The 22,507-nt window shown below is 37.0% G+C and overlaps 1 protein-coding gene across 2 annotated transcripts in view; it reads right to left on the bottom strand.

The window, feature by feature from the left end:
- OCA2 (OCA2 melanosomal transmembrane protein) overlaps positions 1-22,507 on the bottom strand; it is a 183,289-nt gene that overhangs the window by 88,083 nt on the left and 72,699 nt on the right. For both annotated transcript variants that reach the window (XM_056489564.1, XM_056489573.1), the window contains exons 12-17: positions 20,095-20,166; positions 19,212-19,277; positions 18,066-18,122; positions 16,640-16,764; positions 13,005-13,143; positions 4,002-4,134 (exon numbers count right to left, since the gene is read on the bottom strand). In XM_056489564.1, the coding sequence (XP_056345539.1) occupies positions 4,002-4,134; positions 13,005-13,143; positions 16,640-16,764; positions 18,066-18,122; positions 19,212-19,277; positions 20,095-20,166 (592 nt within the window). The remainder of the gene's footprint in view (positions 1-4,001; positions 4,135-13,004; positions 13,144-16,639; positions 16,765-18,065; positions 18,123-19,211; positions 19,278-20,094; positions 20,167-22,507) is intronic.

The following is a 22,507-nucleotide window of genomic DNA, read 5'->3' as shown; positions in this document are numbered from 1 at the left end:
GAAATATTCCTTTATTTGGACATAACTGTCTTCATAAACTGCTTGCTACTTTCCTCACTTGAATTAGCTTCCAAGTGAGGACAGGCCACTACTTCCAACATCACATTAAGCACCAATTATGCTTTACTGGCAGTTAGTAAAGCACCTTTATAAGTACAGATGCACCTCAGGACAGAGATTTGTCAATTTATTTAATTCAGCTATGTCACGGATGTACTTCTCACTGATTCTAGCATGAAATGGTCAATAAAGTTATAAAATGTAAAAGCTATAAATATGTTACTAACAAAAATAGGACTAAGGACTGTTCTTTGACCCTGAGCAGCACAAGCACTGATGTTACATTACACCTTATCCTGGGTGCCTCCTGTGTCCCTGCAGTGTCCTTCTGGCTTTAGACATTACTATTATTTTATGTGGCTTTTTGCATTTCAAAGTGTCTGGTGCTAAGTGTTGGAGTTTTCTTGCAAGTCATCACAGTAGTTCTTTCCCCTCCTCCTCCCCCTTTTCTTCTCTTTGAGAACATCTGTAGAGCTTCACGTGGAATAAAGAAACAGATTTGCTCACTCATCTAGTTACCACATTTCCTGTTGTGGGAAACAGCACTGTGTTTTTCACACATTAAGCACTTTACATATGACCATGATTAATTAGAAAATCCCTTCTGCTGTCAGCTTTACATGCTGACTCTCACACTACCATCAGTATTTTCCCAGCTGCTGCAGACAGTGAGCTACACCAGAGGGAATAACATGCTCCCCCCTCTCCTGCTATTACCACTCCTGCTTAAAGGGTGGATCTCTCTCTCAGCCAGTGAAAAGTTGCAAAAAAAAGAGCAAGCAATAAAGTAGAAATGGGGAGCTGGTGCCAAAGTTGTGCTAGGAGAAAGCTCTTCTTCTCTGGCAAAAATGGCCAGTATAATAATAGTTGTCACCAGAACATGTGCCACCCACTCTCCTGGGACAGCAACCTTGCCAAACACTGAGATCCACATCTCCACAGCTTGACAACTGAGACTCAATACTGTTACACTTCCAAGGGACTAAATAATGTATTGTTAACCCTTAAAGGAAGAAAAAGCTTTGCTTTCAGGTTTTCAGACTGGGAGTTGAAACAGTAAATTTAAGTCCTCTTACACTCAGATATTATTTCCCTTATGTATTCTTTTGTGAAAGTGTAGACCTTCTCAGCTTACTCTTCTAGCTCTAGCATCTTTTGCTGCATCACACATAACAAGCAGCAGGTTTATCAGCTGAAAGCCATGCTCAAAAAAGTCCTCAAAAATCCCTTCATTCTTAAAAAACATTAGATTTTCTCTCTCCTGGATGAGTTCTTCAGAGTCTTCCTTTCTTTTTTTAGCTACCCTGCTTGAAGCCACTACAGGTAGACACTGGTTCCTGGGGAAAGAACAGGTACTTTTACTGTGGCAGAGGTGCTGCAGATAAGTCTGAAAGCCAACAGATTAAAGTCATTGGTAACATATAGTGTTAAAATTAAAATAAAAACGTATCTTCATAATAAGAGCATCATCTGCTTTTAAAATTCATGCTAATCCATTTTAATAATCTGTGTATCCTAAAGCAGCAGAAAAAAAGCTTACAGCACATGGTGCACAGGTACAAAAGAACATGGGGAGAATAATACACCAATTAAATCTCACATAAATTGTTTAATTGCTAATTGAGGGCAAGGTGAGGAAAGGCTCATATTTAGTTGATTATAACAGCTGCTTCAAAGAAGCCATTTGAAGTTATCACAGAACCATTTCAACTGGAGATGAAAGGACTCCCAGAAGCACCTTGGAGGCTATTCTGCAAATCCAAACTATGACAGCTATCCCCTAATGGAGCTGTATTGGTCTCTTTATTTCTCTTCCCCTCTCACAGAAATTTCCAATGGAAAGACTGGCTCTTCAGCATTTGTTTTAATTGAACAGCTCCTGTTTAGGTTAGCAGCAAAGGACAAGCAGCTGATTATAAGAACACATGGTATACTGCCTAAGAGACTGCTATATTTGAACAAACTAAGGTGCAGGTAACAAAGATCACCCAGAAATTATTTGAGGGAAATATGCTTACCAGTGTTTCACTACTACAGTGTTTCACTGACAAAAATACTATGTTCATGAATAAACTGAACTATTCAGATGAATTTTTAAAATTTTCATACATTCTTTATTTCCTATAAATTCAAAACATATGCTTTAAACGTTTATAGCCAAAAGGAAAAAAGTAGTAATTCCATGTTCTAAAATATATATTTATAAAATAATGCTATTATGTCAGGATCAATACTGTTGGGAGAATTAATTTTCTTGATGGCTTTTTGAAAAAATCTTACTTTGTAGGCTCACAGGGAAAGAAACTAGGCATGTTAGGGTCTGAGTTAATATATTTATTTCTCTTGCTCTCTGGATAAGACCTCTAAGGGTGTGGAAAGCCTCAGCTCTTTTAAAATGAAAATGCCTATCTCATACCAGACAGACATGTCGGAGAAAGGGAAATTCTCCTGAAGTGTCTTAGAAAACAGTTAGTCAGAATAATATCTAGAAAATATAAAAAATATTCTTGATCTAAATTCTGGGAAAGATTTTGGCCTTTAGAGATACAAAAAGGTAAGCAGAGTGCACTTTGTGCTGAACAGACACTGAAGTCAAAACCAAAAGTCTTTGGAAGATCTTTCCAAGCAGGGAAATTTCTTCTATGACTTCTCTATCAGATGGGATTTGAGGCACATGATGACTGTCACTTCTGCCTTTTAATAAAACCAAATCCTAAAGCAAATTTTCTCTGGAGCAAGGCAAGACACTAGAGTTACTACTCTTTTTGCCTAGATGAGATACCTATAATGAAAGTCTCTCCCATCGTTAATCACCTTGGACTCTCCTTATAGGAGAAAACTTTTAAGGCCTGCAATATATCTGTTCTAGCATAGACAGCTCCATTAGTCCTGAAAAGCACTTATCTTTCTCCACAGATTACAAATGAAGCCAAGATATATCAACAGTATCAGAAGTTCTCCTCTCTACAAACAGATGCCACACACACAGGTTCAGACATCATACAGCACATTAAAATGTGTGTTGCATGGTCAGTGGAAGCCTGGACCTGAAGTCTTCTGCAGCCAAAAGTGAAACAAGCATCAGTCTCAGTTGTACTCGACAGTCTTTGTACAAAGCTTGCTAATAAATTAGACTTAGTGAAATATTTCTTAACTCACAAAGAAATTGTGAACATTTGGGGGTTAGTATTAAATTCTGTCACTGAAAGAGAAGCTCTGAAGAAGAAGGATAAAACCTTCAAAATGACTGAATAGAAAAACATAAAAGCATGAAGACAAGAACAGACTGACACTGTAGACAGTCATTGAAAGAGCTTTAGAAAGACTTCTAGAGACTATTGAGGTGAGTGACATAAAAAGACATAGATTTATTTCTACTGAATTGTAGAAATTATGCACCAGGGAAATTTATAGGGAGAGTCACAGAGGCAAGCTGGGGAGGACTTGAAAACTTCTGCTTTGATGAAATGTCTTTCATTGACCACAGACCAGTAAAAGATTGCTGAAAAATTCAATGGAAGAAAACCATCAGCAAGGGAATGCATCAGTGCACTATGTCATAAGGGAAACCTGGGATATTGCTAAATCTAGGTTGTGAACTCAGCACCATGAGCAGATGTTGTCTGTTGCAATGCAGAACATCCTGATACTCATGCCTATGGCTATAATGAATGACGCAAAATATTCCTGCTAATCTTGTAAGATATTTAATAATTCATGTCAAAACCTCAATATTAGCACCAGAAAAACATCCACTTCCAAAAATCAGAAAATATCACAACTAAAAATAAAATATGAATTATTCATTGAAAAATTAATGTTCAGAGAGTGGGGAGTATGGGCACTTCCATCTAAAGACAGCATTGAGGTAGGCACAACTCAGTTTCCATTTAGCACATATTCGGTGTAACAATTATAACTTTTTTCATGCTCACACTTACCAACAATTTCACTTGGCTCCTTATTGTAAAGTTTTTTGTTCCAGTAAAGAAGTCTGAGAAAAGGAAAGGAGACCAGAACAACAAGGCAGATACCCAAAAACATATGCCCTGTGAAGGCTGCAAAATCCAATCCCTGAAAATAAAAACAAAAACCTAAATTAAAAATCACTTCTTTTTCTATCTTACCTACAGGGAAAAGTATTCAGCTTTATGTATGTTAATCAATAATAAATATAAAGTAACATAGTAAGTTCCAAGTACAGTATCTGCTGTATTTCACCTGTTTCAAGGAGACAAGCCATATTACAATTTAATTCAGAGAACTAAAACATTGCATTATAAGTTACTATGAAACACACCTAGTGTTTCTGAAATGTACAGTAAAAAACCCCAAACTGAATTATTAACTTTTACTTCTCTCCTGAATCACTGTAAATTCATTTCAAATCACTCAAAGTCTCAGAAGTAGTTGAATTTTAATGACCAGCTTTTGTTTTAAACTGGTGAGAACAGAAATGTTTACAATAATTCTACCTGAACCATTCTTCTGCAATAAAAGTATTACATGTCAGTATTGTGTTTATTCTTATTTCTGGTTAATCAATGAACACATTTCTTTATATTTTGCATAATGAAATCTTTTAATGAAGGGGATTTAAGAAAGCTTAAGAAGAATGTATTAAAAGGCTACTGCTTTCAAGCAATAAGAATGAATAGTGACAACTTGCCCTAAAGCTTTAAAGTTTGCCATGCTTTGAGTAGGACATTGGACTAGAGGACCTCTAGGGTCCCTTTCAGTTGAGTTATTTCATTGTTCTACATGGCACACATTGTAGTAAATCAGGGTTAACCTTTGGGCTGGGCTTTTCTGAAGTAGCCATGACTCGCCTGTCCAAAAGAAGTCACCCATGAAGCTCCAAGGAGGATCACATCCAAGTACTCTGGTAGTAAGGAACTGTTTTATATTCAAAAAACAGAGGTTGTCTGAACTGCTGATCCCAGCAGAGCAGATCTTTGATGCCTGGAGTAAGGCAGGGCTGAAGCCCTGGATAGCCCAGGTTGTCCCAGCTGAATTTTCAGAGCACCCACTGATTTCCCATACTCCAGAAAGCTGGTTGATCTCCCTCCATCACACCTCCACGTCTCTATTGTTCCCTGATTTTTAACTATGAGTTTCCTATAGATCCTTTAGTAATTCCAATGCATATTTAAAGTGGCTTCCCTTGCAACAGCAGCTGATCCTACCTCCAGTGTGTTAAGACTATTGGGAATTTATTGCTTTAAATGTGTGTTGTTCTATATTGTCAAATGCTAAAAGAATTTATGTGGAAATTTCCTAGTTGAAATGTCTCTGGTTCAAAAAAAGGAAAAAAAAGTTTTTCTATTGCACCACAGGGCATAATAAAAAGACAGATAACACAAGAAACTGATGACAGTCATAAAGAACTTTCATAGCCAGATAAAGATTGGTGCTCTTTGGCAAAAAAAATCCATAGCTTGCAGACAGTGAAATAAATCTCAAACCATAAATATGCAGACCTAGGATTAGAATTTGATCCTATTAAAATACAGTTTTAAGCTTCTTAAGGTAATGTCATCCCTACTTGCTATTTAATAGTTGATTCCTTGACTCTTCTACTCCCCAGACAATAAAAGGTGAAACTATACCTGTTCATTCTCTGGCTGTAACTTAGCTGCAGCCAATGGTTTTATAAAAGCAGAAGGAAGACTTCAGGAATTGGAATGAGATTATTTTAAGAATTGGACAGAAAGAAGTGACACCACAAAGAAAAATAATGTACCTTCATTCAGTTTGCCTACAAAATAGGTCAGCCACTCAGGTGTCTGACATCTCTGTAAGACAGATTTTACAGATCAGTTTTTATAAAGATTGGCCTCTGGGCATCAAGTTAAGATTCAGAGCTACAGGAGACATTTCTATGAGGGATGAAAAAAACATTCATAACTCTAGGAAATTTCCAAATTAATAAAAAAATAACTTCTGCAGAATTTCTCAGTGCTTGAGAGACCTGTCCCTAAAGTACATAAACTCCATGTACACTATGTTTATTTCCTTAATTACAAGCAATGACAATAAATTGACAATAAATCTAATTTATATATGGATTGCCTCTAAGATTATAGCCGAAAAGAAAGATCATAAAATTGTGGCCAGAAAAATAAAAATTTAAACCTTAAATGGTGAAGTGACTTTAGTTCAGAAATTTTCCAACTTTGACAATGTGCCATTAAACAAGTCAGGAAATATGCAAAATCATTATTCAGTTTTGTATGGCCTCTAAAGAGAGGTAGGAAGCCAAAATTATTTACTCTGAAAAAACAATTAAGATACACCAGCCAAAATAGAAATACCTAAACCTGACTGGAGAAAAAGAATTATCTTCTGAAAGAAAAATGACTGGGAGACAGATGGCTGAAGAGCAATAAAGTAGTTAGGAGTGGTCAGATTCTATTCAATACAGAATTACCAGAATGAGGAAAGTTACTTTTGCACTCAGACTAGTCTTACAAAAAAGCAGTGGAGATGAAACTTTTCTTAGGCTGGCATCAATCGCATCATGCCCACATCATGAAGAAAGATGCTACCAGGCCAACTATGAAGGTGGAAATTCTCTGTAGAAATACACAGAAATGAAGATAAATGCTAAAGTAGGAAGTAAAAAAGATAAATAGGAACCCAATGGATTTTTGGTAACTCTCAAGTTTAAATATGTGCTATCCTCATCACATATTAAAGGATCTTGAATTTAAGTAAGTGGCTTAAAGTCACTTGACTTTACATTTTTATTATCACACCATTATCAAAGGAAAAAAATTGTGTCTGGTTCCTGAAATACCACAATGCAGAGACATCTCAAAAAATCCAGCACAAGAAATACTCTGTGTCACTTGAAACCCACAAAACTTATTTCATGATGAAGCAAATCACCTCAACCTAGAAGGCAAACCAAAACGCTGAGGGTAAGAAGGAGATCTCAGGTCTGACTCATAGTTGAAAGGAATTGAAATGAGATAGAGATCACAATACTATTAAAAAAAAAAAAAATCAGGATTAACACAGCTTCATGATATAAGAGTTGACGTAGATAAGCCTTGAAAGTGATTTGCAGACACCATCACAAGAAGAAAAAATATCTACTAGATTTTTTGGCATCCTATCTAAGAGCTTACCCAAAGTTTTCAGAGGGAGTTTCTGGGCTGAGATTCAGGATTTTGTTCAAGCTCATCATATCAGCACTTTGATCTTTCATATCTCTGAGATCCCTGGTGAAAAAGAAAATATGCTGCTCTGCTCCTACTGCAAACAGCTTTCCACTTGAGCTGAAACAAATTGTTTTCTAACATGGAGTGTGCCTATTTCAGGACAGAGCTTGCATGACAGGATTGTTGGTGATAAAGCAATACCAGAGTCAGCTCTCCACCCATCCCTTGCTCCTGGCTTTCCTCCCCATTACCTCCTTGCATTGGTCCACAAGAGACAGTGAGTGGAAATGAGTCCTGATGATCACTAGCCTTAGACAGCTGATGTCTGTAGCCATGAGGAGACTGAGGACTACCAAGTGCATTAGTTTTTATGGCTGGTATCAGAAAGGCTCACAGTGAAATACAGACAGCTGCCCTGCCTGATGCTTTGGGCTGGGTGCTTAGCACTAGCCTTTCTGCAACACAGGAAATGTATTTTCAGGGAAAAAGAAGGCTAATTTCACACCAGGCATTGTTAGGTAGCTAGTAGCCAGCTGGCAACCTCTCAGGGAACTTTAAGAGACTGAAAGGTTTTTTTCACTGTACCACAGATACCAAAAATGCAGCAGAGGATACCAAGGTCATGGCACAGTTGCTTCATCAGTTGCCCCTGTTCCTTTTCCCACACCCCAGAAAGGACACAAAGCTCCACAGAGCTACATTCATACCCTTTGTGGCTGTGCATAACATATTTTATACTTCCTGAGTCTTCTGCACTGCTGAGACCAGGATTCAGCATTGTATAAAAGCACTAAAGTGCTCCCCATGTCTACTGCATACAACAAAAAGTCATTTTCACAAAGATTTTCTTTTCCTGCACAATAGACTGAAATAGAATTGACATGCACAATAGGCATGAAATATTTTTCTTCCAGGAGATTTCAATCTATGAGATAAATACAAAACACGCTTCAAATGTCCCTTACTTGAGGCTATGATGATTGTGTCAAAATCTTCCTGTTCCCCAGTTGAGAGAAAATCTAAAGATCTTGTTTTAGCAAGACAACAGCCTAAAGGTTCCACTGTCTCGAGACTCAGAACTGAAACAGAAGTGGGCATCTTTCCTTGGTTTATAGTTTAAAATGCAAAGTCAAATATATCAATTTCATATTAGGAGGAAGTATCTTATTGTTTTCCTAAAATGCTAGCTTTTTATCATTTTGATTATTATTTTTTCATTGCTTCTGGAGATGTGAAATTAAATTCTAGTAATTCAGATCTTTCCACAAGAAATCTGCCTTTTTAGAGTGATGAGAAAGGAAAAATTATAGCCAGGTGCAGTGATTTGGGGAGCAGCAGGTACTGTGTTTCTAGCCAGAATGTCCTTTACTTAATATTTTAAAGCTAATAGAATTAAGAGGAGCAGGACTAATTTATTATTTCTACACTGGCTTAAACATCACTTCTAGCTGAGTGACTGAGATCTGCATTCTCTCTCATGGGAGCTGCTCATGATGTCACTGAGCCAGAAATCACTGATGGTCTAACCCAGTTACATTAAGATAATGTTTATTCGAGCTGCTGATGAACCTGGTTTTTTGTTTTACATTATGCTGTTTAGTTATTACCACATGGACAGATGGTAAAAATTCTGAAATCAGATGTAAGCCTATGGATTTTAGTTCATGCACTTTACCTAAGTTAAATTTTCTCTTGAGAAAAGGAATCAATGAAACATCAAAAGAAGGGGTAGAGTTCTACAAACTGATTAAAAGTATTAACAAGCTCGTATCCAGCAAACTCAACAAAAACTGCCTACTAATCTGTGGGAATCCATTTTACCAGTGCTTGAAATATCTCTAAAGATTCACATATGGGATTTTATATTCTTTTTTTTCAGAAGTACCTGCTTTCATTCATAAATTTTTTGGTACCACAATTTTTCATTAAATATAACCAACTAATATCACATCATGCTAAGTTCCATCATGAAGGCTGAAAGTCTCTAAAAGGCAGCACAGGAAAAACTGGTGTCTGTCAATTTTCCAGGATATTCCTGTTAAATGGCAGGAATAATTCTGAGTGGTATGCTGAAACCCCCAAATCCTCAGTAAACATCAGATTAACAGCACAAGCTTTATGGCATGCTAACAAAAAGAGTAAATAAAAGGACGTAATCCAGTGGCTAACATATGCTAAACCTGCCTTTGCCCTTATCATTACTTCTTAATGCAGATTTAGCCTAGATACACCAGTGCACATGTTCACTATCACTATGTTCACAGCATCATTTTGCTCTGGAGACCTATTTGCCCTCCATTCTTAAAAGAACTTGGAATCACAGCCTGTGCTTAGAGCACAGCAACTTCTGGTCTCAAAGATGTGTTTGTAGAAGTCTGTGGAGTTCCCAAATACAGAAGATTTTCTGTCCAACCCTTCTGAGAGCAAGGACCATATCCAACTGGTTCATGCCCTATTGTGCATACAAACATTTCCTGAAGTCTGAAGCCCATATCTCTTCAAAATAAAAATATAGTTTTGTTAACAGTGACCATTCTGTAGCAGCAGTCTGAAGATAATAAAACATTAAAAAAGGTTTTATATTCGCCAAAAAAGTTCTTCATTTAGTCTCATTTTCCTTCCCTAATATAAATGCTGTTTGGTGAAAATTCTTCCAGCTTTTCCAACTAAGAACAACCCAGAGCACAACAAATCTTCCTCTCCTATTATGCAAATGTTAGGCTGATTCCAGTCATGATGGTAGGGAATACATCAGGATTATAAATTAACATCAGCTACAAAGAAAAAATCTTTTTGACATTCATTTGCATCTCAAGACAAATAAAGAGACTTATTGCTACATTTTAATGAGCAAAATGTTACAAAAATTTTATTTATTCAAACATGGTTTAAATAAAATATTTTTAATATGATGTGAGTTTTCCCCAGAACCAAGGAAAAAAAGTCTCTGCAGCACTACAGTAAACAAAAAATAAAGCAATTCTAACACTATAAGCAGATAACAGCACCCAAAGTAACAAGGCTGCATTTCATTTTATATTGTTATAAAAGCCAAGGTTTCCTACAAAAGTGTGAGCTTGCATCATATTTTACTTGGATGCTTTTAGAGGTTGATGTACAGCAGCAAAAGTTCGGGAAAACTGGTAAAATTCTCCTCCTGATAGTATCTAAATAAAGTAGAAAACCAAATAATCTACATGGGACAGTTCACTATTCCATTTCCAAGTACTCCTGTACTTATTATGCAAAAATTACACTGAGAAGGAAATACAAGAGAATGAAAAGGAGAATTTCAACAAAAATATCAAGAGGAAAAAATTCCTAGAATGTTCAAAAACATGACCATAATGCTGAAAAGAGGTAAAAACCAAATATTTTCTGTAGAAAAAATCTTAATAGAAACTATTAAATATACTGCATGAAGCAGAGCTTCTAAGATATTATTAATGCTTTTTAACAACTTTTACCTCTGAAAAAACTCGAAAAAAGGAAAAGGAATAAAATAAATTTTACTTGATACTAATGTAGTGGGCTCCCATTTTAGACACAGAACTGTGGTAGCTCATATAACTCTTCTTCACAGCAATGTTTATTAGAAGTAGTTTCAGAAACAAGACAACAAAGTCTATATTTCTCCTTCTGATCAAAAGAGAGCATGCTGGAGTGAGTGGACAGGATTAGGAACCCAGCTATTAGTTCAACAGCTCAGACTGTAAGAGGCCAGATGGTCCAGCTCCCTCTCTGACCTCTCTCTTGGCTTTATCCAGTTACCCCAGCCAGCACTCTCCCAGGCAAATCTCCTTTAGAAGGGGTGAGCCCTAAGCAGTGAGGACATACCTCAGACCATGACACTGTGCCTGGGCCAAGTGACAGGGCCAAGGACAGGTATTTGACCCTCCTTTATTTATATAAATAGATATAACAATTGAGAATATAGAAAAGAAGCAGCGTAAATTCTATGGCCCTGCGTTGAACCTAATCTATTTCATTATGTTCTTATTTCTGTGATGCAGCAAAAGATCTAAAAATAATCCAGACTGAAAACATCTGGAAAGATTTTTTTGTGCTTGTTTCAGGCACAGAATTTGCTATAATGTCATATTTAATAGGGTATTTATATATCTGAGTCCTGCAAAAAATATCAATAGCTCAAAGAAGAAAAATGTGATATGGTTTCTTTTCAATTATGATTGCTTAATTATTTTGTATGTTTTTAGCCACTTCTAAAGGTTCTATAAAGATGATGAGTTTCTGAGTATCTAGGAAAGTTATCTGCATGTCAGGTGCTAATTATTCTCTTTTAGATCAGAAGTCTTAAATAGGTGCACAGATTTCATATCTAAAATGTAAAACTTAGCTATCAAGTTCTCAGCTAACTATAAATATTAAAGCCTTCAAAGCCACCATCCAAACTAGCCAACTGCAATACATTTCAAATGTTTTGGTGGTAAACATTTGGTTTATTGAATACTATGAACTTTCAAAGACCTTTTCCAACCTGGAAAGTACTTAATTAATTTGAGTGCCTTCAGTTAATTAGAAGAGATCTTTCTTTCATAGAGCAATAGAAACATAAGTGACTCCAAATTTAAAAAAAAACCCAAACATAAACTTAGGATCCTATACTAGAATTCTTTCATCCGCTTTCACAGTTGGTTTTGCACTAGCTCAATTTAACACTAAATTTCTCTAGAATTATTTATATTGGGGAGGTGGTTATGACACCTGGCCAAAACAGAAAGCTCATGCCTGATGTCCTTACAGATGTGCCCATTACATTACTGCCCCTTCCATGGTGCTGCTTGCTGGTGAGGAGAAGGGCAGACCTGCCCCATCCCAGGAGGGGCTGCCCCTCCCATCCTGAGCAGACTTGTCTCCCTGCTGCCCCAGAGCACACCAGGGAAAGGGGATGGAAGACAGTGCCAGAGGCAGAAGGAAGACTTGATGCCTTCTTGTTCAGGGGTAGCAGGAAGAGCTGAAAGCACAGAAAACTCAGCAAACTCAGCTCCATGCAGATGCTGAGGGCTGCAAACACTTGCCCAGCAGTGCCACAGCCAGTCCACAGGGCAGAGAGGTCCATGTGGGTGGGAAGAAATGGTGGGACTGGGATGCTCCTGCAGTCCCACCCAGCACCAGCCACCACAGCTTTCCCTTTGGCACTAGCACCCAGCAAACAATAGAAGAGCCAAATGTTGGAAGCTAAAATCTCTCTCTGCAGCCTGGAGATAGCAAAACATTGTGAGGAGGTGGAAGCCAGCTGCAGCCTGTGCTGCACAGGAGAAGCACCCACCCCCCTCTCACACCCCACATCCCCTTTGGCTGTGCTTGAAGGATAGAGCCGTGACACTTGTGAGGCATTCCACAGCAGCAAAGCAACCTTTCATTGTCTCATATTTAACTTTTGAGAGAAAGCCTATACTGAAAACATGGATGAATTTTCATCTTCATTTTCACATTTTTGTTTTTTTCCAACTTGTTGCCCTGTCTGCAGCCCTCTGTTTTGCTTCTTTCCTCGCTTTGCCATGGATAAGGAAATCCTCACCAACAACAAAAAAAAGGAAACTGGTATTCTCAGTTCAGATCATGAAGTCTATTCTTCAAAACTATTTTGTCCCCAAAAAGACCATTCTCTGATCATCCTACTAAAAAAGAAGTAGCATGGCAAAAAAAAGTAGATTATGTTCTGTTTATATGGCTGTCTGAGAGAAGAGAAGGATCAACATTGTATAAGTCAACACTACTACTTAATTTTAGTAGCCAAACGACTGCAGTACATACCCTGTTCCTCAGCTCCTGCTTTGAAACAATAATCACATTTGGAGGATCCCCAACAGCAGTGGCAGCTCCCCCAATATTTGTGAAGATTACTTCCGCAATCAGGACGTGCCTAGGATCAAGATTTAGTACTTCACAGAGCCTGCAGTGTAAAGATAATGAAATTAACTTCTTATCCCATGCATAAATTACCTTAAATCTTAAAATGCACAAAGATACAAAATGCAGACATTTCACAGAAAAAATGGCAGGATTTTAAACATAATGTGTCAGTAAATACTGTGTTAAAGCATTTATTGTGCTAGAGTAATTGTAACAATATAAATGAAAATGTCTAGATTTTCTTTACATTTAAAATGCAGTTATTAATGCCTACAGAATTTATGCATTGTAAAAGCATTTAATTAACAGTAGTCAATTACTACAAGAATCGGACTGCACAGAAAATAATATTTCAAATTTTCAGTGTAATACAGCATCTGAAACCATGGTCCTTGAGATGCATTGACCTGTGGAAAACTATTCTGGTCAGCCACAGGCTCTGCACTCAGCAACAGTGATTAACTTTCTTAAGGGAAGCAGTGGTAGGGGATTGTGCAGGCTGCCTATTAGCCATGAATCATCTATTAGAGATTTCAGCTTTCAGGCTAGATTTATCCAGTTTACTACTGTTCCTATTTTCCTCCTTCTCTAAAGTTTGATCATGAGTGTTTCTATTTGCAATGAAACGAGTGGAAAATACACTCTCCTTATGGTTAAAAAAATCTCAAATTGTTTAGTGGTTCAAATTATATTTAATACTTCAAATTAGTGATTCAAATATATTTAATACTTCTTTAAAGGACGCTGCTTTGATAAGAAAAAGTAAAATGCTTCTTTAATAAGAAGCACCTTAAAGTGCTCTGACAAACTGGGGTTGACTCAGTAACCTCATGATCCGTTTGAACTCAGAGCCCACTTACACAGAGTAATCTTCACACAGATTACTCCAACTCACAAATTACATTTACAAGCACACCTGCACAATCTGCTCTGTTCTGAAGTACATGTTTGGCTTTAAACTTGGGTGGTGGTAATAAAGGCTGAAAGTTAAAGTTTCACCTAAGCACTTTGGAGTGAAAAACAACTGCTTTCCTCCTTACAACTTATCAAAAGGTAGTTCCAGGATGTAAAGATAGAGGCCACACTTAAATTATTTTCCCCTATATCTCATAGTAGATGTGGGGATGAGTGTGTAGGAAGAATACTTTCTCACCACAGTGTTCCCACACATTTCCCTGAAAGAAGGGTTGAACTTCACTGTTTAGCCTAAGTCTCTGTTATTAAAACCTATATTTCAAAGAGAAAAGAGTGTGTTGCAAAAAAATCTTAACCTGATTCACTTACACTAACACCAAGAGTGTCAATTTAAAACTCAGAAAAAAACACTCTCAGATGGCATATATGTCAGCACATAAGAACTCTGGAAAATAATAACTGTGCAAAAATATACTATTTCCTCAGCAGCATGAAATCATTCAGTTAAAGGGTACTTTGTAGTACAGCTGGTCCAAATGTATCAATTGTGCTACAAGACCACAACTGTACTTGCAATTTTAACTCCATTGCTCCTTGATTTCCCAGTATTTCAAAATACAATCTAAACTTTTCTTAAGTGATTCTTTCTTTTTGATGGGCCCAGTGGTATCTTGAAAAGATAACTGTAATATAAGTAAGAAAAGGCTAAGCCAAAAGTCAGAACATCTTAAGTATATGGCAGGAACAGAGTTCCTCAGTTTACTTATCCTGGTTATATAATTCCTCATGTGTAAAAATATTAGCCTTTTCCAATTCCCAGTAACAAACTATCTTGAAAATAAGCAACAGCTAAAAGGGGGCAGTTAATACTTTTTTTAGCTGATTACTACAAAATGCAGAGTGAAACAAGTATCATGTTTTATGCCTTATTACAGGAAATATAAACCCCTATGTTCAAAGAGTCAGTAGGATTTTCCACAAGCTTTATCTCCATGGCAATGGAGACTGCACAGTGCACCACAGTGAAGCTGCAGATAATGGCAGTAAGATAAAAAAGAAAATGACCCCCAGCATGAAGCTTTTTGAAGTAGGCAATTATTTGGTTTTAGTAGGTGAGATAAAATTTTATTTTAGTTTTGATAGTGATTCAAATACAAAAGCTTCCCACATACTGAGTTTCCCCTTCTTCAGTGTTACAGGCTCATTTAGAATAAAACAAAAGGACTCAGTATACATTTGATACAAAAGTCCATTACTTAAAGGTGGCTACAAAGGCAGAGGCTCTCCTTTCACAAGGATCCACATGGAGAAGACAAGAGGCAACAAGTGCAAGGGAGAGATTTCACCTCAACATAAGAAAAAAAATATGGTAAAAAAAGTTAACCACTGTTAACAGCCTCTCCAGGGATGTGGTAGAGTCCCCATCACTGGAGGCTTTCAAGATGTGATGGAAGCAAGAGCCAGATAATCTCATCTAGGCTTCCTTTCCCATGAAAAGTTGGAACAGTCTTTCGAGGTCCCTTCAACCTGGGTTATTCTAGGATTCTTTGAAAACAGGATAAACATTACCATAGCTCTAACTGTGAAAAGCTTTTTATGCTACATTGACTTCTGGATTTCAATCCATTCCCAAATTACATTTATCCAAAATATTCTGTAACATAGCTAAAGAAAACTTGGTGTTTAATAGTTCCAGTGCTGCTTACTGCTAGAAATGCAGTTATTGATTAGGGCACAGCAAAGACATCTCTTTAAAATATAATCGGACAGAAGACAAATGGAGCTTTCATTCACCACCTGTTTTCAGTCTAGAATAAATGTCACTTGCAAAATTGCTTTTTACTGCTTTACACTGCATTTTAAAGAGGGCCATATCTTAATAGAATTTTGTGTACTTTAATGTGATAATGACTGCAAGCATTACTTCTCTCAGGATCATTTTTAAAACACACTAGATCTTTCCAAAACTGAACTGGATTAAACAGATTTGCCTGACCAGACACAGGTTAAATTCAGGTTAAACAGTAATTTATAATCGCACATTGAAATCTGGAGTAATTAAATTCACTGTTTTCTGCTCAAAGTTCTAAATATCTAATCTCAAACTGTGCAATTAACCAGTAGCTGTCCCAATAACATGATCACCAACAGGAATAAAATTCAGATTCTCATATTCAAGAAAAAGCTGTTAGATTAAATATGGACTTTGAAAAAATTTATTTGTCACTAATATTAGAAGGGAAAACAACTTCACTAAAACATAAATTACTATTAGACAGCAAAGGATAAGGCAGCTTTAATTTAAAAATTCTGCCTGCTTTACAGGAAAAAAATTTCATCTGCTAGGCAGCATTTGGTACAATATGCTATTGTAGTTGAGAAGTGAAGACAAACCAGAATGGTTAGTTGCCAAGGCAGTGCTCACAGGTTTCAGATTAATGCAAAGGCAAAAGGCAACCCATCCCTCTGAAAGTGCTAACTTTTTATTCTACTACAATAAGAGTATTTGAAGTTCTGATTTCCATTTAAATGATTTAAAAAAAAACTCCAAACAAGTATTTTGCATACATGTCTACCACTGACTGCTGGCTATAAAAGACCAAGGCATAACAATAAAATACCTTATGGTTACTGGAGTAAAGAGCAGCATAGTGGTAACATTGTCCAAAAATGCAGAAAGAATTGCAGCAATAAGGCACAGAAGCGTAATCATGGCCCACACCTTGCCTCGAGAGAAACGATAAGCCTAGGAAAAACAAACAGAAGCAAAGTTAATGGACTAGATCACTCCAGCTTAGATTTCAAAAAATTATAGATAAAGCAACTTGATCAAAGTCGAGCACCAATGAATCAGAGCATTTACTATTCCTTTACTATTACTCCAACAGCACCCTCTCCAATACTAAATAATTTGGCAAGAAAATAATTCATGGAAGTGGGCAAACAATCCCATCATGGAAAGGAAGAAACACCACACTCTGCTGCCAGTCATAAAGGGGGAATGTGGCAGGAGAAGGGCTGAGCCCCCATCTTCTCCCTGCATGCCCAGGTGGAGTAACATGGTTTAGACCTCCCATCCTCTCCACACCTGGGACACACTCCCCATCCTCAGAGCAGCACTGCTGGAGTGAGTCCAGAGCAGGGCCACAAACATGATCAAAACACTGGAGCACCTCTGCTATGAGAACAGGCTGGAATAGATCTGGGTTATTCAGCCTGGGGAAGAGAAGGCTCTGGGGTCGCCTTACAGCACCTTTCAGCACCTAAAGGGGGACAGTAAGACAGCTGGGGGAGAGTCTTTGGGCAAGGTATGTCCTGATGGGCCAAGGAAGATTGGCTTTAAACTGAGTGAGTAGGTTTGGATTAGACATAAGGGAGAAATCCTTTACTGTGAGGGTGGTGAGACTGCAACAGGTTACCCAGAGAAGCTGTGGATGCCCCAAACCTGGAAGTATTCAAGACCAGGCTGGATGGGGTTTTAAGAAACCTGCTCTAGTGAAAGGTGTCCTTGCCTATGGCAGGGGGATTGGAACATGATATTAAGGCTCCTTCCAACCCAAACCATTCTCTAATTCTACGGTGGCGATTCTATGGTTGTGATTCTATGAATTACACTTTTCATGTAATCTTTTGTTCTGCTACTGTGCAAAGGTCTGTGGCCACTTTTCATGTGTGGTCATAAAGTTAATGATAGTTTCCATATTTCTTCTGTCCCACTGCCAGGCATAAATAGAGAGTTCAGTTACAGCAGAACTGCAATCCTGGGGAAATCCTGAGTGAAATACTCAGCTGAATAGTGTCCAAATGCTTGTTTAGCCTACTGGGGACCTTTAGCATTCTCCTGTAGAAACAAGTTATTTCATTAAGGGCTTCCTTTCATCCATAAAGGATTTTTCCAGTATTACAACATGACCACTGTAATTTCTAATGTGATAAGTATACATTGACCTTAGAAAGGTTCTTTAAAGATCATGCGTGGTATGACAGATTTAAAGAAATAATAACTTGATAAAGCTAGAAATAATTATAAGTACCAAATAAACCCACCTTTACTGCACAGTAGTCAAAGAACCCAGTCTCTGAAAATATGGCCACCAAAATCATCTACCAAAAGATGAAGAAAATATAATCACTTGGAACTGATATAAAAAAAGTAATTGAATTATTACTCGAAACTAAAGCAAAGCAGTTTGTGATCCTGATAAATGGACTTCTTATCTGACAAAGCTTTGAGAATCTAATCACCCTTCTATTAGAATATTCACTACAGCTGCCAGATATCTCTAGTTAATGCATCATATGGTGAAATATACTTCTGAACATACGCAGTCTGTAAATGTCATACAAGTCTGGTTGAATTTTATATGTAGTGACTAAGTGAGCAGCATACATTAAGTACTCAACATATCCCCCTTATATCATTAATCAAGAAAAACTAATAAGTGTGTTTTCTCTGCTGTAATGCTCTACAGAGCATAGAAGATAATGGCTTCAAGAATTGCTTGCATTTTCCCACATCTGGGAGATCTCCTGTCCTTCTGTCATTGCTCTCGATAGAATTTTTTTTTTTTTTTTTTTTTTTCTGTGGGGAATGCAAGCAGCAAGAATCAGTGTCAGGAAATAAGAAAAGCTCAGAATAAAAACCAGATAATTGTAATTTTTTCTCTTTACATTGTACATTTTATGTTAGAGTCTAATAGCACTTAGACAATGCTTTTTACCACAAATAGCTCTGGGCAAAATGATTAAAATAATATATAATTATAATCTCATCGGATATTACTTCTCCATTTCTGGCTTGCTTTTTTTGTAGCTTCAGACATAACAGTAAGACAGAAAACCACTCTTCCATCAGAGTGTCTTTGAGGCAGGTTTTGAATGAACAAAATTAAAAAGATAAATGAGAGTGATAATACTTGGGCCTTAAACGGGTCTTTCCGTTTATAAATCCCAGTGATGTTTTTAGCATGTTAATACAATTTCACAGATTTAAAAAAAAAAAAAAGATCAGCTTTTCAAAAGACTCCCTCAGAGGTCTGATCCTCATCTTTTTTGATAAATTCCTTAAGACACAAATGTTTGTTGTAAGTTGTCTGAGTAAAGTACAATTAACAAAATGTTTTAAAAGGAAACATCTCTATATTGAATGTGGTTATTTTGGCACATTTAGAGCAAAAGATATGTTTTAGTTACCATTCCAAACAGTAATGCCAGTGTTTCATAGTCAATCCACTCCACTACTTTGACCATACTTGGCCTCTGCAATCAAAAATACAATTACAAGTGAATACCACCTAAATTGTGATTAGTTATGACTTATAAGCTCCACTTAATTGATGAACCATTTAAATAAATGTGAAGGAAATTAGTAAGTGTTCCTACAAGTTACATAGAAAGAGGACTCTTTATTATTGCCATTACTACTATTACTGTTATTACTAATTCAAAGTACTGCTGGCATCCTAAGTGGGCCATTATCAGGCTAGTGGTTAGTCTAGTTGTTCCTCACATAGCATTACAGAAATAAAAGATAAACAAATTACATAGTACACTGCAGTTTCCATTTTGGTAGGAGAACAAAAACATCCAACTTCACCTGTGAACAAACTGGAGGGAATTAGAGGGAACATAGTAATGATGTGGTTATGAGAACAACTGAGAAAATCAATCTGAAGTTTCACTATTCATCACCTAAGAGTAAGCAGCAGGTGAAGCAAAAGGGTTGGAACATGCAAACATGAGATGCAATTATTTAGAGTAGTACAAAGCAATGTATTTCCACTTAGGTTTGCTTGGTAGCCTAACATTAGTGAAAATAACAGTGTTAAACTAAAGCTGGATTAAGCTGAAAATGGTGTAGTCAGCTTCCTGCAAATCAGAGCAAAAAAACATCAGCTGACTTCTTTGTACTCTCGCTGTCTATACATTAGTCTGACCTGTTTTCCCACCTCAGTTTCTGTCCTACCATTTCTCTTTCTTCTCTGCTTTGCCATGTGCTCAGTTAGAACTGGACAAACATGGAAATTAATAATACCTGACACCACCGCCAGAAACAAAGGGAACACTGATAACTTACCTCCCCAACAATAGCTAAGGCAGCTAAAGCGGCCAAAGAGCCCAGCATGGCTGCAAGGGTCCTGTGAACAATCTGCAAAAAAGGGCAAGAATTGACCACAGACTCCTCTAAGCATCTCCTTACCACTAAAACTGGGAGAGGGGGGAAGGATAAAAACTCATATAGACAATACTTTTCTTGGCTTCCTTGTGGGTTTTTTTCTGACCAGAGGATGGTTACTTACTTTGCTATTAAAAAAAAAAAAAATAACCCACAAAAAAACCCCAAACACCAAATAAAATTAAAAAAAAACAACCAACTAAAGCCTTGCCTGTGCAAACCCTGCTAGGAATCTCATCTCTAATATCCAGATAGAGAAGAGCACCAGTTTCTTACATTTACCAGTAGGTGACCCAAGAAGGAAAGCAATTCATCTTCCCTATCTTAAGGATCAAAAAGCCTGGTCTTCATCTTCTCTTCACATCCCATGGAAAGAAGATGCATGCCATCTCATTCTTAGTAGGCACTTGTTCAGCGAGCATGCCCTGGAAATGTGCTTTATTTCTCCAGGAACTCATCTGTAGTTATTTAATCCTCTGTGTCTGGAAGATCACAGATTGTGTAAAATAATTCGGCTAAAGTAAGCATGTAATTAATGAAAATCGCACTACAAAAGACTGAATCTAATTACCAGCTTTCACTATTAATGTGTTTAAATATTATTCCAACACAAGTTGAAATTATTGTTGAGAAAGAAATAAAACAGGCTAGAAATATTTCATTTGCTGCAGATTTCGTAAGAAATATTTTGCTAATAATGAACAATAGGATGAGAGCATCTCAAGGCCCTCCTCCCTTGTTTGTAAAGCAAAAGCAAAAAAAGGAAAGATTTGGCTGGTTTTTTTCTCCTTGATTATAAAGTTTTAACAGAAATGGAAAAGAACTAAACAATTTACCAAATTACTAGAAAAATAAATATATAAATTACTAAATCAAGAGTCAAAAAAATCATGTCTCCTTCTCCTGTTTTCCTTAAAAACCCACTGAAGAATAACCTATTCATGGCCACAAAGCAGAAGATCAGACCAAGATTTTTATGCCCTAATGACCTAGTTGCTCAGAGCATGGATTACAGCTCCCACCAGAAATGTGTGTGATAACCCACTAGTTCATCTTTTATTTCCCATTTCACTGCATATGGAAGCACACACATGGCCCTCCTGATTCTGCAAAGGTGGGGAGCATTTGATAACATTCCATAGTTCTTTAGGCTGGCAGCAATTAGACCTTACAGCTCTCTCCAATAATAGATGCCAAGCAGAGCTGTCCATTAGGGAAGGGGATCAGCCTCACCAGAGCAAAGCTCAAGTGTAGGCTACAGGGAAATCCTCAGCTGTCCTCAAACCGCAGGTTTTCTCTTCATGCAATCCCCACCCATGCTAGACAGCTCTTTTGCAGTTCTCAAAAAGATATGATAGGTTTTCTGAGATTTGTTTAGCTACAGATTTTTTGCATATTTCCACATAAGCATTTCTGCTGTTACTGTTGTGATACTTAATTGCTGGCATTGAGTTGACTGTATTTTCAGTTTCCAAGAGTTTGCTGTCACCTATAGGTGAAGTTTGCTTTAATTTATGCAGAAGGAAACCAAAAAAATTAAGTCATCTGTCAGTTCCTTCAATCTGGAGGTTTTTCAAGAAGGATATACAAAAGTATATCCTGAAGAATGAACAAGGTGCAAAGCTTTATTACAAAAATCTTGGTAAATGTACAACTCTCCATTCCAGCAAACTATCAAATGAAAGTCATAAAGTAAAGTAAAACCTAGAAAGAACACTTATGTAAACTCTGAGACGTATAAATATTCAAAATTTGATATTTAGAAAGGTTTAGGAAAGAATAGATTAATTTTCTTTTCACAGAAAATAAACTCCAAACAAATAACATATTTGCAAAGGTATTTTTAAAAACTTATAAATGTAGAAGTTAAGAGATGCAGGTTATGAGTTCTGACATTCTTTGAACCACAATTCCATCTAATGCATATTTGGAGGGCATTATATCAAGCAAAATTTCATTATTCTTCTTTTGAAAAATAGTACAGATGACCAAACCCTTTTGAAGATTGGCAGGAGGATGAGTATCTTTTCAGGATGAATCTTGAAGGGTATCCATAAACAACAGCTCAGGTAGAGGATTGAAAGGGCTCAGAATTAAATTAGGACAGAGAAAGAATTCTCAGGAAAGCTGAGAGATTTAGTGGACCTCTGAATCAAAAGACATTTTTAAAGGTTAAGTGAGAAATCATCTCTATTCATCTGATCCTTCTCTCACTTGAAAAAGCGCATATCCTTGTGCAATGACCACAGAGATGAGCAAGACAGAACTGATGAGGAGGAAGACACAAAGCTTTTTTTATTAGTTTGCATGCTAG

Source organism: Oenanthe melanoleuca, chromosome 1 (assembly GCF_029582105.1).
Source record: "Oenanthe melanoleuca isolate GR-GAL-2019-014 chromosome 1, OMel1.0, whole genome shotgun sequence".
Taxonomy (NCBI): domain Eukaryota; kingdom Metazoa; phylum Chordata; class Aves; order Passeriformes; family Muscicapidae; genus Oenanthe; species Oenanthe melanoleuca.
The sequence above is the reverse complement of the archived record's forward strand: the minus strand, read 5'-3'. Positions and strand labels throughout refer to the sequence as shown.